We start from the raw sequence: 13,869 nt of genomic DNA on the forward strand, positions 1-13,869 counted from the left end.
TAAAAGCAAAGCAAAAGAAGGAAAGGAGGAAGAGTAAGAAAGAAAGGAGGGAGGGAGAAGAGGAAGAAGAAGAGGAGAAGGAAGAAGAGAGAGGGGAAGGAGTGAGGCAGGGAAAAAGATGAAAAGACGATCATGCTGTCTCTGCTCTGGTCAGGCCAACTCTTGCTTGTTCCAGACCTCACCCTCCCCAAGCATGAGCCTCTCTTGGGAAGAGCAGCTGGAAGCAGAGGGAGCTAGGAGACCAGACACAAACTTGGGCTCAGCTGAGGGATGGGAGTTGATAGTCAGGTGCCTGGAATATAATGGAGACTGTTCATATTGGTTGAATGAGTGGATGAATGAATTAATGAATTTCTTTTCTCTTAAGTCCTGCAGCTCATTAAGTCACAGAAATTTCTGAATAAGTTGGTGATCTTGGTGGAAACAGAGAAGGAGAAGATCCTGCGGAAGGAATATGTTTTTGCTGACTCCAAAGTAAGTGACAGCAAACTTCTAAAATGGGCTGTGAGGTAGGGAGGGGACACATGCGTTTTGAGGCTCGCTGTGTGCCAGGAAGTGTGCATCATTAGCTCACTCAGTTCCCAGAACAACCCATTTCATACCTGGGAAAGGTGAACTTAGAGAAGTTGAGGACCATGTTCCAGGTCGGCCTGGATTTGAGCTGTCACTGTCTCAGGAGCAGGGAGGCTTCCCACTTCGCCCAGCTGCCTCCCAGCCTCGAGGCCACATCCTTTATCACCCACATCTAACTCAGCCCCACGCCTGGAGGGAAGGCTTTTAGCTTCCCTGGGCTGGGCTTGGGAAACTTTTGGGACACTCCTGAATGGATGGATAGATTGATTGATTGATTGATTGACTGACTTGAGACAGAGTCTTGCTTTATCATCTAGGCTACTGCAGTGGCATGATCACAGCTAACGGCAACTTCCACCTCCTGGGCTCAAGGGATCCCCTGACCCACCTCAGCCTCCTGAGTAGCTGAGACCACAGACACACACCAACAGCTAATTTTTTATATTTTGTAGAGACAGAGTCTTGCTGTGTTTCCCAGGCTGGTCTCGAACTCCTGGGCTCAGGCAATCTTCCAGCCTCCACCACCCAAAGTGCTGGGATTATAGGTGTGAGCCACCCCTGGATTTAAATCTGAGTCTTGACTGGAGCTCCAACCCAGAGATTTCATTTCAATACTTTGCCCAACTCTGCAGAAGAAAGATGCCCCTGCCAGGACGGGTTCCTGGGGCAAGAGATGCTGTGGGCCACTGGGGAAACCCAGGCTGGGCCTTTGTGCCCCCTGAGTAGGTTCTTTGTGACCTCACCCCTCATCTCAGAAATTCGAACCAGGGGCCAAAACACATCATCGTGGCCTCATTCATTGTTCTCTGCCGTGCAGCTCATGTGAAGCAGTAAAAATGGATTGCACCAGCCTGAACAACATAGTGAGACCCCATGTCTACAAAACAAAAAAATTAGGCCAGGCACGGTGGGTGCCTTATGCTCATAATCCCAGCACTTTGGGAGGCTGAGGCGGGATGGTTGCCTGAGACCAAGAGTTCAAGACTAGAGTGCAACATGGTGAGACCCCATCTCTATGAAGAAAAAAAAAAATAGTTGGGTGTGGTGGCATGAGCCTGTAGTTTCAGCTACTTGGGAGGCTGAAGTGGGAGGATCGTTTGTTCGAGGCTGCAGTGAGCTGTGATCACACCACTGCACTCCAGCCTGGATAACAGAGTAAGGTCCTGTCTCAAAAAAAAAAAGATTGCAGAGCGATAAGGTTGTCCATCACATCAGGTGCTGGCTGACATCTCACATCAGGGACCCCCAGCAAGGCCAAGGGACAAGGACCCCCAGCAAGGCCAAGGGACAAGGGCTTCTGGTGCAGGCCCACAGTGATAGCTCCCCACTGAATGCCCAGTCCCCGCTCCTACTTTCACCTCCAAAGCATCGGGGGTGGGCTGGTGGGAGGTCTAAGGCATCCAGAGCTATCAGGAGTAGTAGGGAAGGGTCTGGGAGAAACAAGAGAATGAGGCCCAGACAGGTGGTGGGAGATGGAGAGAAAGACCGCCAGGCTGGAATGCTTTCTGAGCACCTGGGCATAGGTCCAAACACCAGCTCTGCCCCATTGCTGTGACCTCAAAAGGACTGAGGCACAGGAATAAATGGAGGCAATGAATCGTGAGCCACTCTCAACTCGAGGCAGGTTACAGTAAAGATGTCACTGTGACATCTTTGTGAGCTGGTGTCTTCAGGGAGGACTTACTGAGATTTGCAATTATGAGGTTGAATCACATAAAATTTCTGTCTTTGCAGGTTGAAATAGTCAAACACTGGTCATGTCATATGTTACAACCTGAAATTTTGTGTAGCTTTGTTAAAGTCAGTCTGCTCTGTTGATTGCATGCTAAGAGAGGGCCAACTGAGGCTGCTTGGTACCCCACTGGGTACCCCAGAAAAATAGGCGAAAAATATTGAAGAGGCTATGAAAGCCTTCGTGTCTTCTCTTCTTTTTAATTAGTTTCTTTAATTTAAATTTTCTTTCATTACATAAGTAATCTATTCTCCTTGGTGAAGACATGGCAAACACAAACAAGCAAATGTTTAAAATAAAAACACCCATATACCACGAGTTAATCTGGGACTATGCCCCTTCCAGATGTTTTTTAATCTTCTCTTTCTTTCTTTCTTCGTTCCCTTCTTTCTTTCTTTTTCTCTTTCTTTTCTTTTCTGAGACAGGATCTTGTTCAGCTGCCCAGGTTGGAGTGCAGTGGCAAGATCATGGCTCACTGCAACCTCAACTTCCTGGCCTCAAGTAATCCTCTCACCTCAGCCTCCTAAGTTGGGAGGGACCACAGGCATGCACCACCATACCTGGCTAATTTTTTTATTTTTTGCAGAGGCAGGGTTCCCCCATGTTGCCAGACTGGTCTCAAACTCCTGGGCTTAAACGATTCCTTCTGCCTCAGCCTCCCAAAGTGCTGGGATTATAGGCATGAGCCACTGTGCCAGGCCCAAATGTTTTCTTAAAAATGCAGTGATGCTATTCATACCATTTGTCAACTAGATTTTCATACTTAACAATATATATTGTGGCCATCTGTCCTTGTTGGCAAGATAGTTCTGGATCACACTTGTTAAACACTATGATATTCTAGTTCATGGATGGTCAATAATACTTTACTTTTTTTTTTTTTGAGACAGAATCTAGCTCTGTCACCCAGGCTGGGGTGCAATGATGCGATCTTGGCTCACTGCAACCTCCACCTCCTGAGTTCAAGCAATTCTTCTGCCTCAGCCTCCCGAGTAGCTGGGATTACAGGCATGCACCACCACGCTTGGCTAATTTTGTAGTTTTAGTAGAGATGGGGGTTTCACCATGTTGGTCAGACTGGTCTCGAACTCCTGACCTCAGGTGATCCACCCGCCTCGACCTCCCAAAGTGCTGGGATTACAGGTGTGAGCCACTGTGCCTGGCCCTCTAATACGTTATTAATGAATCTCCTAAGGCTGGACAGTGAGGTTGTTTCTGATTTTTTTCTGTACTGAGGCATGTGCTGCAGAGCCGAGACAGGGTTGGACCTCTGTGCAGCTCCTGATTACTTTATTAAAGTCACAGCCTTGCAGGGGAATGTCTGGGCCAGAAGCCACTCGCTTACGACTTGGACGCATGTTTCCAGGTTGCTGTCCTGGAACTTCATACTGATTGACGCTCCTCTCAGTTTTCTTGAAGCTGACCAAGTCCTTTGCAAAGTGTCATGTGCAGGGAGGCAGAGGCCTTTCTAAGTCTGTCTGCCCTTCCATCCCTAGAAGAGAGAAGGCTTCTGCCAGCTACTGCAGCAGATGAAGAACAAGCACTCAGAGCAGCCGGAGCCCGACATGATCACCATCTTCATCGGCACCTGGAACATGGGTGGGTCCGCGTGCCCCCTCCCTGAAGTCGCCCCCTCTGCTTCCGCCCTGACTCAGGCATCCTCAAGGTGGGGTGGAGTGACAACATCCATGTCCCCTTCCTTCCTGCCCCAGGGCCCTGTCCCCAACCCCCAGCCTACCCGCACAGCCTCCTTCCTAAGGAATTCCACCCTTTTCCTGAGATGATGGGTAAGAAGAATGAGCTTTGGGACTATTGTACCCCAACAGCAGCTGGGGTGGGTTACTCTGTGTGTCCAAACTGGAAAGTTGTAGGGAAAGAGTCTGAATATCTAGGTGAAGAGGCTCATGGGTACCCCGCCAGCCCTAGGCAGCTCACCAAGGGGCCCCAGGCCTGGAAGAAAGAAGTCCACCCTTGAGCAGGGTTGCCAGATTTCTCAGGAGAGAGACAGAAAGAGAGATAAGTAGGTAGGTAGACAAAGGATGCCCCGTTATATTTTAACTTCATAGAAACAAATTTTTTCAGTATATGTTTAGCTACAAACAAATACTGAACATATATGCTAAATAGACATTATGCTGAATATATAGTGTATATACATATGCTAAATATATAGTATATAAACATATGCTAAATAAATGTAATTATTATATTAAATATAAATTATACTAAGGAATATTATTTAGTTTAAGCATACAGTTAATAATATACTAAATATACGCTAAATATATTTTGTATTAAACATATATACTGTCTATTTATATACTAAACATATGCACGCTACTAAATATAAATAATACTAAATAACTTTTTAGTGTAAGTGTTCAGGTAGAAATAAATTAGATAGAAGACATCTAGATAAACTTATTCTAGAAACTACCGGTTTATCCGAAATTGGAATTTCACTGGGCATCCCGTGTCCCTTACCCTTTGTCCCAAGAGGAGTCTGGGAGGAAGAGGGTGATCAGCGGCTGGCAGGGGCCTCTTGGAAGTGAAGTGGCAGCATGTCACTTGTGTCCCAGAGCCACAGCAGCCCTGGAGTAGAGCTCCAGGATGTCCTTGACACAAAGGCAGGGGGTGCCCTTCCCACACGAGAGTGTGGAAGGAGCAAGCTGAGGCTATGCTGCAGGAGGGCCGAGACCCACCAGCCCGGGAGTTTGAGCACCCACTTTGAGCCACAGTCCATTTACTCCAATGCGTGGCTTCTCTGCACTTGTAAGGCAAGAGACTCATCTCTTTGAGGAACAAACATTGCTCATCCTTCAAGGGCACTGCAGGGAGAACCGTTCAAAATTTCTTGATTGAGCTGCTTCAACTCAGTTTTGAAATGGGAATGCAGAGGAGTTTCCATGCTCTCCCATTTCTCTGGCTCACACCCATGCATCTCTCCACTCTGGGCTGGGATCTGCCTTGCAAGGGAGCCTTTGTTGTCTCCCAACAATGGATTAGAAGCCACCATCCAAAACTTGTCAGTCTCCTTGGCTGTCTTGAGAATAGGATGTGAGTTCCTTGAGAGACAGAACTCAATTATCGTAGCCTCAAAATGCAGGACAGCATCTGACATCAGGGGATCTTCTGGTGTCTCTATACCTTGAAACTTAACATTATGTTTAAAAAGAGGCTTAACTGAGCTCTAGCCCTCACCGACACCCTGGGTGAGGTTGGCGCCCAGGCCTCCATCGCAGGCATTTCTTTGGGCTGCGTGGATGGTCTTGTGTGATGATGTGACCTCCCTCACACTCCCACCCTCTGTTTTGAATTCTCCTAATGCTTTGACTCGATGTGCCTTTGACTCACTTGGTGTTGGGTTTTGCTGTTGAAGGTAACGCCCCCCCTCCCAAGAAGATCACGTCCTGGTTTCTCTCCAAGGGGCAGGGAAAGACACGGGACGACTCTGCCGACTACATCCCCCATGACATTTACGTGATCGGCACCCAGGAAGACCCCCTGAGTGAGAAGGAGTGGCTGGAGATCCTCAAACACTCCCTGCAAGAAATCACCAGCGTGACGTTTAAAACAGTGAGCAGCTGGTGGTGCCCCGGGTGGGGTTCTGGGATGGAAGCTTTGCACAGCTGGGCTGTCTCAGAGGCAAGGGCAGGCTCAGCCTATCAGCTCTCAGTTTTCAAGGATGTCTGGGGGCCCCCACTGAGAGGTGCGTCTGTATTCAGAAATAAATGGGATCCGTGGGGTATTGCTGAAAACCACTGAGTCCTCCGTCTTCCCACCCTTGGTCAGCCCCGGTTCTCATCTTTAGGATGCTTTGTCTCACCTATCACACATCGCTGGGAGTCCCCCAAAGGGTTGGGATTACAGACGGGGTGCCCCACACCCAGGGGCTGGGACTGGGGCTGGGTGTGAATCACTGTGCCCTGGTTCACACCCTACACTTAAGGGCCGAGTATTGCAACGTTGTCCTCCCACCAGGTCGCCATCCACACGCTCTGGAACATCCGCATCGTGGTGCTGGCCAAGCCTGAGCACGAGAACCGGATCAGCCACATCTGTACTAACAACGTGAAGACAGGCATCGCAAACACACTGGGTGAGCGAGCAGGGCGGGGACCCTGTGTTCCTCCCACACCCTCTGCCTCAACTCACGCGACCATGCCATCCTGATCCCACCTGTAGTTCCAGAGTCTCACGTTCTCAGCTCCCCGCTCAGTCCTCAGCAAATAGGGGTGGTTGGTCTCCCTGGCTGAAACTCACTCAGGGTCTACACCAGCGCTCCCAGGGATCTAGCTAAAATGCAGGTTCTAACTCAGTAGATCTTGAGTGGAACCCAGGGTTCCAAGTTTCTGACAGGTTCCCAGGTGACTTCAGCGCTGCTGGTCGGCCCGTGGGACCCATTTTAGGTAGCGAGAACCTAGAACAGGGATTGGCCAACTTTTGCAGGAAAGGGAAGGGCCTGATAGTAAATATTTCAGACTCTGCAGGCCACTCAACACTACTCTCTGCCTTTCTGGCGGGAAAGCAGCCATAGTCAACCCAGAAAGTGAATGGGAGTGGCTGTGTTCCGGTGAGACCTTCCTTACCAGCACAGGTGGGAGGTGGCTGGCTCCCGCCCTCGGTCCCTGTACACCAGCTTGGATCCGGAAATGCTGGTGTCAGTGGAGAGTCTCTGGCTTCAGAGAGCAGTAGCAAGGGCAAGAACTCTTCATGAGTGTAGGGGTGCAAGCCTGTGTGTGTGAGTAGCTCTGTGTCTGTGAGTTTGTGTGAATGAGAGCGTGCATGTGAGTGTGTGAACCTGTGTAGGTATGTGAGAGTTTATGGATGTGTGTTTGTGAGCGTGTTTATGTGAGTCCATGTGTAAGCGTACCACCCCATATCTATGAGTGTGTGTCTATGTGTGTGAGTCTATGCATGTGTTTGAGTGTGTGTTTATGATAGTCTATGTATGTGAGTCCGTGGGTGAGTGTACCACCCCGTATCTATGAGTGTGTGTGTGAGTTCATGCATGTGTGTTTGTGTGTTTATGTGAGTCTCTGAATGTGAGTCCATGTGTGAGTGTACCACCCCATATCTATGAGTGTGTGTGTGAGTTCATGCATGTGTGTTTGTGAGTGTGTTTATGACAGTCTAGGTATGTGAGGGTGGGTGTCCGAGTGCATGTGCATAAGTGCTAGAGCCTCTCTGTGTGTGTATGTGTGTGTGCGCGTGTGTGCACGTGGGGTGGGACACACACAGGGCCCCCAGGCTGGCATCAGGGGCGAGGCCAGTGGTTTTTGGTGGTTGGAGTCAGTGGAGTCAGGAACAGGACAGAGTCCTAGAGATAACAGGAAATGGAAGAATTGCTGCAATCGAACGTGCAAAGCTCTCTCAGCTTTTCTGCTGACAAACCGCAAACTGCCCGTGTCCACCCCTGCTCGTCCCCCTTCCTTCCTGCCACAGTGGAAGGGTGGGGCTGGCGAGGCTGTCCTGGCTGCGCCCACGCCCTCCTGCTGCCCGGGAACCACCCGGGTGTGGATTCCATCGCTCCCTGGGCTTCCAGCCCCTCCCACCGGCCCCTGCCCCGCTGTGCAGAATATGCTGGGACCTCCTGGGGCCACATAAAACCACCCCCTCAGCCAGACCTTGCCTGCAACTCCCGCCCCAGTTCCTGGTCATACTGGCCTCGGGGCTGGGCACTGGGTCAGCTTCTGAGCAGGCAGGAGCTCTGCTCATGTGGACCTGACACACACTGCGTGAGCAGATAGGAGGGAAAGAAGCCAGTTCCGGGGAGGGAGCGCGCTGGCCAAGGAGTGTGTGGCGTGGGCAGAGGTCAGAGGTCAGGGACCTCCCTGAGAAGGGCAGTGCGACTGGCATCTGAGGGGTGGGGAGAAAGGCCTGGCCAGAGTCCCAGCTTTATGACCATTGCAGGGCAGCTTCTGGGCTGTGGAGCTCACACACACCTTCCCCACCTTCCCCTCCTTCCCCTCCTCTCTGCCCTGGGGCCAGCCTCCCTCCTCCACTCCCCTGAAATGGCTCCCCGCCATAATTAGCACAGGACAGGAACAGCAAATGCTGGTCGGCTGATAAAACATTAGTCCTGGCTGGTGCAGGGGCTCACGCCTGTAATCCCAGCACTTTGGGAGGCCGAGGCAGGTGGATCACTTGAGGTCAGGAGTTTGAGACCAGCCTGGCCAACATGGTGAAATCTCATCTCTACTAAAAATACAAAAATTAGCTGGATGTGGTGGCATGCACCTGTAATCCCAGCTGCCTGGGAGGCTGAGGCAGGAGAATCGCTTGAACCCAGGAGGCGGAGGTTGCAGTGAGCTGAGATTGTGAAACTGCACTCCAGCCTGAGTGACAGAGTGAGATGCCATCTCCAAAAAAAAAAAAAAAAAAAAATCAGTCCTTAGAACAACCAAGGCCTCTCTAAGAGTGTGTCCTAAGCAAGGCTGTGTGCTAAATGCTTTGTATCATCTCATTTAATATAAATACCCTGCTAGTCACGATGGCTCATACCTGTAATCCCAGCAATTTGGGAGGCCAAGGTGGGAGGATCTCCTGAGACCAGAAGTTTGAGACCAGCCTGGGCAATATAGGAAGATACCATCTCTCCAAAAAAAAAAAAAAAAAAAGACTGGGCATGGTAGTGCATGTCTGTGGGCCCAGCTACTCAGGAGGCTGAGGTGGGAGGATCACCTAAGTCTGGGAGGTCAAGGCTATAGTAAGCAACGATTTTGCCACTGCACTCCAGCCTGGGTGACACAGACTTTGTCTCAAATTTAAAAACAAAACAAAACAAAAAAACACTCGGGCAGAGACTCTCATTATTATTCCCATTTGCAGATGAAGAAACAGAGTCTATGGAGATGATCCATAACTTGCCCAAGGCCCAGGGATAAGAAAGTGGTGGGCAGGGATTGAAACCAGGCTGTCGGGACTGGAACCAGTTGCTCAGTTCCAGGTCACCCTCTGGGAAGGAAAGAAGAGGCCTCCCAGTTTGGGGGCAGAGGGGCAGGGCTGGAGAGCTAGGTGCGGTGGAGAGGGCTGGAGGGCAGAAAGCCTGTGTGCTCCCCCACTGGGTCCTGAGGATGCTCAGCCAGGTGATATCCAGGGGTCCCTTCAGCCTATGGCCTATCCAGAGCTGTCCAACCAAAAGAAAATGGGGCCGGGCACGGTGGCTCACGCCTGTAGTCTTAGCACTTTGGGAGGCGGAGGCAGGCAGATTGCTGGAGCTCAGGAGTTTGAGACCAACCTGGGCAACACAGTGGAACCCTGTCTCTACTAAAATACAAAAAATTAGCTGCGTGTGGTGGTGGGTGCCTGTAGTCCCAGCTGTCGGGAGGATGAGACAGGAGAATTGCTTGAACCCGGGAGACGAAGGTTGCAGTGAGCAGAAATCGTGCCGCTGCACTCCAGCCTGGGGGACAGAGTGAGACTCCATCTCCAAAAAAACAAAAAAGAAAAGAAAATGGGAGCCAAGTAGATCATAAATAAATAGATTTATGATCAAAATAGATTACAATTTGATCTATTATAATCAATAGATCAAATTTTCAAGTAGCCACATTAAAAAGGAAACAAGTGGAATTAATTTCAATAATAGATTTTTTTGAACTTCATACATCCAAAATACAATTATTTCAATAGATATTCAATGTAAAAAGTGATTTGCTATTTTACAGTCTGTGTTTCTTACCAAGGCCACAATTCTGATGTGTATTTTACACTCACAACCCGTCTCATTTTGTACCAGCCACATTTCAGGTGTTTGATAGTCACACGTGGCCTGTGCCTGTATTGGACAGAGCAGGTTCTCAGCTGCGTGTGTCGGAATCACCCAGAGCAGGGGTTGACAAATGTTTTCCGTAGAAAGCCAGATGGTGAATATTCTAGGCTCTGTGGGCCACACAACTGTCTCAACGCTTCAGCTCTGCCATCGTAGTCTGAAAGCAGCTAGCTACAGACAATCCAGAAGTGAATAGGCATGGCTGTGTTCCAGTAACATGTTCTTTATGAACACTGAAATTAGAATTTCATATTTTCATGAATCACAAAAAGATTGTTTTTCTTTTGATTTGTTTCCAACCATTTACAAATGTAAAACCATTTGTAGCTGGCAGTGAGCCAGCATTTGCCCACCGCTGACCCTGGAGGGCTTGTCAAACACAGATTACTGGGCCCCATCCCAGGATTTCCGATTCAGTAGGTCTGGGGCGGGGCTGAGAATCTGTCCTTCTGACAAGTTCCCAGGTGGTGTTCAGCTCCTGGTCCAGGTTTCCCTTTGGGAACCACTGACCTAGAACAGATCAGAACGTTGGCAGAAAAAGGTGTGATCTCAGTGTGGGCTTTTGGTCTCTCCAGGAATCTTGAATTCGCTGGGAGGGAGATCAGCCCACCCGGGCTAGAACCTTCTGAATCTTCCCAGGGCTTCTGGCTGCCGCTTAGCACCCTGGTCACTTCAGAGAGAGATGCGGGGGGGAGGATCACAGCAGCCGCCTTCCTCTGCCCCGCTGAGAAGCCCAAGGCTGCTCCTGCATTCTCCTGCATTTTCTCATCTCCCGCTCTCTGCCCAGCGGCTTCCACCCCGCAGGACCCCGTTTCGCCCTCCCCTTGTCAGCTCCTCACTCACCTGCCCCTCTCACCCTGCCTCAGGGTGATTTCTGGCCCCTTGGCAGTGTGTCTGTTTGATGTTTTGATTCTTCTTTCTGCTCTTCGTTGTAGGGAACAAGGGAGCCGTGGGGGTGTCGTTCATGTTCAATGGAACCTCCTTAGGGTTCGTCAACAGCCACTTGACTTCAGGAAGTGAAAAGAAACTCAGGTAATGGAACTCCTTCCCCCCAAGACTGTGCATTTGGGTTATCTGCCCAGACATACCTCACTCCTCTAAGCACCAGAAGGACCTGCTCAGCTCTTGCCTTTGACCTTGTGGGTGTCCTGTGGCCTTTCAGGGCCCACCACAGTCTCATTAAAGCCAACTGCAGCACACTAGTGACCTCATGTGTGGAGGAATTTTGTCTGAAGGTCAGAAAAGATATTTCCTTGTGTCATTAGCCTGATGGACCCCCGACTAGCACTGTTTCTAAAGCAGAAAGTTTCCTCTGGGGCCTCCTTACAAATCCAAGCTGATCTTGCCTAGCTGGGACCCAGGAATGAAGACAGCCATCTAGAATCCTCACTGTTCTGATTCTCTGCTGTGCAGATGCTGTTACTCCTGGGCCCCTGCCCTCTGTGCATCCAGTGTGGCCTCAAATGCCCTTTGCATCCTGGCTGTGGCGTATTTGCATGCTAAGGTGGTCTGCTGCAGCAGGGCTGGAGGGCTAAGTCTCCCTTCCCCCCACCTGCTATGCTCCTCGCCCCCCACCTATGGCAGGAGTGACTTCCTGCCACAGTGGAGGGGGAACCAGTAACCCCGTGCTAGATGGCCGCTTTTTCCTTGCATTAGGCGAAACCAAAACTATATGAGCATTCTCCGGTTCCTGGCCCTGGGCGACAAGAAGCTGAGTCCCTTTAACATCACTCACCGCTTCACGCACCTCTTCTGGTTTGGGGATCTTAACTACCGTGTGGATCTGCCTACCTGGGTAAGGGGCTGCCCGCCTGGGGCTGGGGCTGCAGGAGATGGAGGCTCCCTTGAGTCAGCTCGGGGCAGGTGGTCGTGGAGACACGTGAGCTAAGCGGGCTGAGGCGGCGGCTCCCCTTGGGGGCTCAATGCTGTTTCCGTTACTGAGCCTCAGCTGCTCCTCACGGTTCCCCTGTGCTCATGCCCGGTTCCCATAACTGTCACGGCCACCCTGCCACCATCACTCTGCAGCCTGTGTCATCCAGCTGCCCGCCCCCAGCCCCGAAGCTTGCCAGGCCTGGATCAGCAGGGCTTCTCACCAGAGGCCCGGGCATGTTCTTGTTCCAGGAGGCAGAAACCATCATCCAGAAAATCAAGCAGCAGCAGTACGCAGACCTCCTGTCCCACGACCAGCTGCTCACGGAGAGGAGAGAGCAGAAGGTCTTCCTGCACTTCGGTAAGAGCAGCGGCCTCTCGGGCGTGATGGCTCACGCCTGTCATCCCAGCACTTTGGGAGGCCGAGGCAGGTGGATCGCGAGGTCAGAAGATCGAGACCATCCTGGCTAACATGGTGAAAACCCGCCTCTACTAAAAAAAGTACAAAAAATTAGCCGGGCGTGGTGGCAGGCGCCTGTAGTCCCAGCTGAGTCAGGAGAATGGCGTGAACCTGGGAGGTAGAGGTTGCAGTGAGCTGAGATCGCGCCACTGCACACCAGCCTGGGTGACAAAGCGAGACTCCGTCTCAAAAAAAAAAAAAAAAAAAAAGCAGCAGCCTCTCCTTTTGGAGCCTTTCCAGCCATCCTTTCGTCCCCTTTCCCCCCAATTTCCTACCAGGAGAATAGGGAAAATTGGGCAGATGCAAAACCTGGGGAATCAGAATTGAACCCGAAGTCTCTCTGTTTCAGAGGAGGAAGAAATCACGTTTGCCCCGACCTACCGTTTTGAAAGACTGACTCGGGACAAATACGCCTACACCAAGCAGAAAGCGACAGGGGTGAGTCCTCTTCACAGACACCTCCCCTGCCCTCCATCTCCTCCCCGCTCGTGTCTGTTCCCAAAAGGCGAACAGAGAGCATCTTCATCCATTAGGCAAAAAAAAAAAAAAAAAAAAAGGAAAGAAAAAAATTAGAAAGCACATGTTGATTTGTGTCACAGAGTAAGTGGGCAGCCACAATTGTGCACTGCTTTGAGCTGGGAAAATAACCCTTGTGATTTATCTTCTGTCCAGGTACTCTAAGATGCTGAGAGGATTTTAAAGTACTATTTCCTTAACTGGGTTCTGAAGATCATTTTTTTAAAAAGTCCCATGATCATATATATTTGCTAAACTGCTGAGTAAATTAACATTAAGCCGGTTTCTTTGCTGCAGGACTTATCAGAGCCTTTATGGGCCTAAGAGCATTGTGGTTCTCCATGAGGAAATCTGTAGGCCAAACTCAGTTATTCATGGAATACCAACTAATATCTTATTAGGCCACTTGTTTTCCAAGGAACAGTGTTTGGGGAAAGATGCATAAAATATGTATTCATTTGTTCAAAGGTATTTCCTGATGGACTATTATGGGTTAGGCACTCTCCTAGGTGGTGGGAGAGCAAAGATGTCTGCTCCAGGGACTTCACGGTAGGAAAAACGAATATGCAACTAGCTGTAGCCAGAGCCAGAATATGACAATGCCAGGGCAGGGAAGGATCAGGGAAGCCAGCCGCTGGCAGGGTTCAAGGGTTGAACGGCTGGGGCAGTGAAGTACCCAGGCCTGCTAGAAGCCTAGGGCAATGGAGCACAAGCTCAAAGTGTCATCTGAAAGAGTTCTGGGCCCCATCTGGGCTCAGGGGCAAGTGAAGAACTGGACGTGGGAGAGGAAGGCCAAGAGCTGGGTGAATTTCAGAACTGAGCAGGAGAGGAAGAGAATAAAACAGAGAGGACAGGAGGAGATCCCGGACTGCTGTCACCCACAAGACTGGGACCCCCAGGATGGGACACCCTCTTCCGCAGGGTCCACTGCCTGCTGTGTGGATA

General features: G+C 50.4%; 1 protein-coding gene across 3 annotated transcripts in view; it reads left to right on the forward strand.

Annotated features, from left to right (window-relative positions):
* The window catches only part of INPP5D (inositol polyphosphate-5-phosphatase D), a 149,156-nt gene that overhangs the window by 98,678 nt on the left and 36,609 nt on the right, over nucleotides 1-13,869 (forward strand). For all 3 annotated transcript variants that reach the window (XM_021924147.2, XM_021924148.2, XM_021924149.2), the window contains 8 exons: nucleotides 368-474; nucleotides 3,802-3,904; nucleotides 5,685-5,881; nucleotides 6,287-6,404; nucleotides 11,015-11,111; nucleotides 11,736-11,874; nucleotides 12,201-12,309; nucleotides 12,758-12,846. In XM_021924147.2, the coding sequence (XP_021779839.1) occupies nucleotides 368-474; nucleotides 3,802-3,904; nucleotides 5,685-5,881; nucleotides 6,287-6,404; nucleotides 11,015-11,111; nucleotides 11,736-11,874; nucleotides 12,201-12,309; nucleotides 12,758-12,846 (959 nt within the window). The remainder of the gene's footprint in view (nucleotides 1-367; nucleotides 475-3,801; nucleotides 3,905-5,684; nucleotides 5,882-6,286; nucleotides 6,405-11,014; nucleotides 11,112-11,735; nucleotides 11,875-12,200; nucleotides 12,310-12,757; nucleotides 12,847-13,869) is intronic.

Source organism: Papio anubis, chromosome 10 (assembly GCF_008728515.1).
Source record: "Papio anubis isolate 15944 chromosome 10, Panubis1.0, whole genome shotgun sequence".
NCBI classification, from domain to species: Eukaryota; Metazoa; Chordata; class Mammalia; order Primates; family Cercopithecidae; genus Papio; species Papio anubis.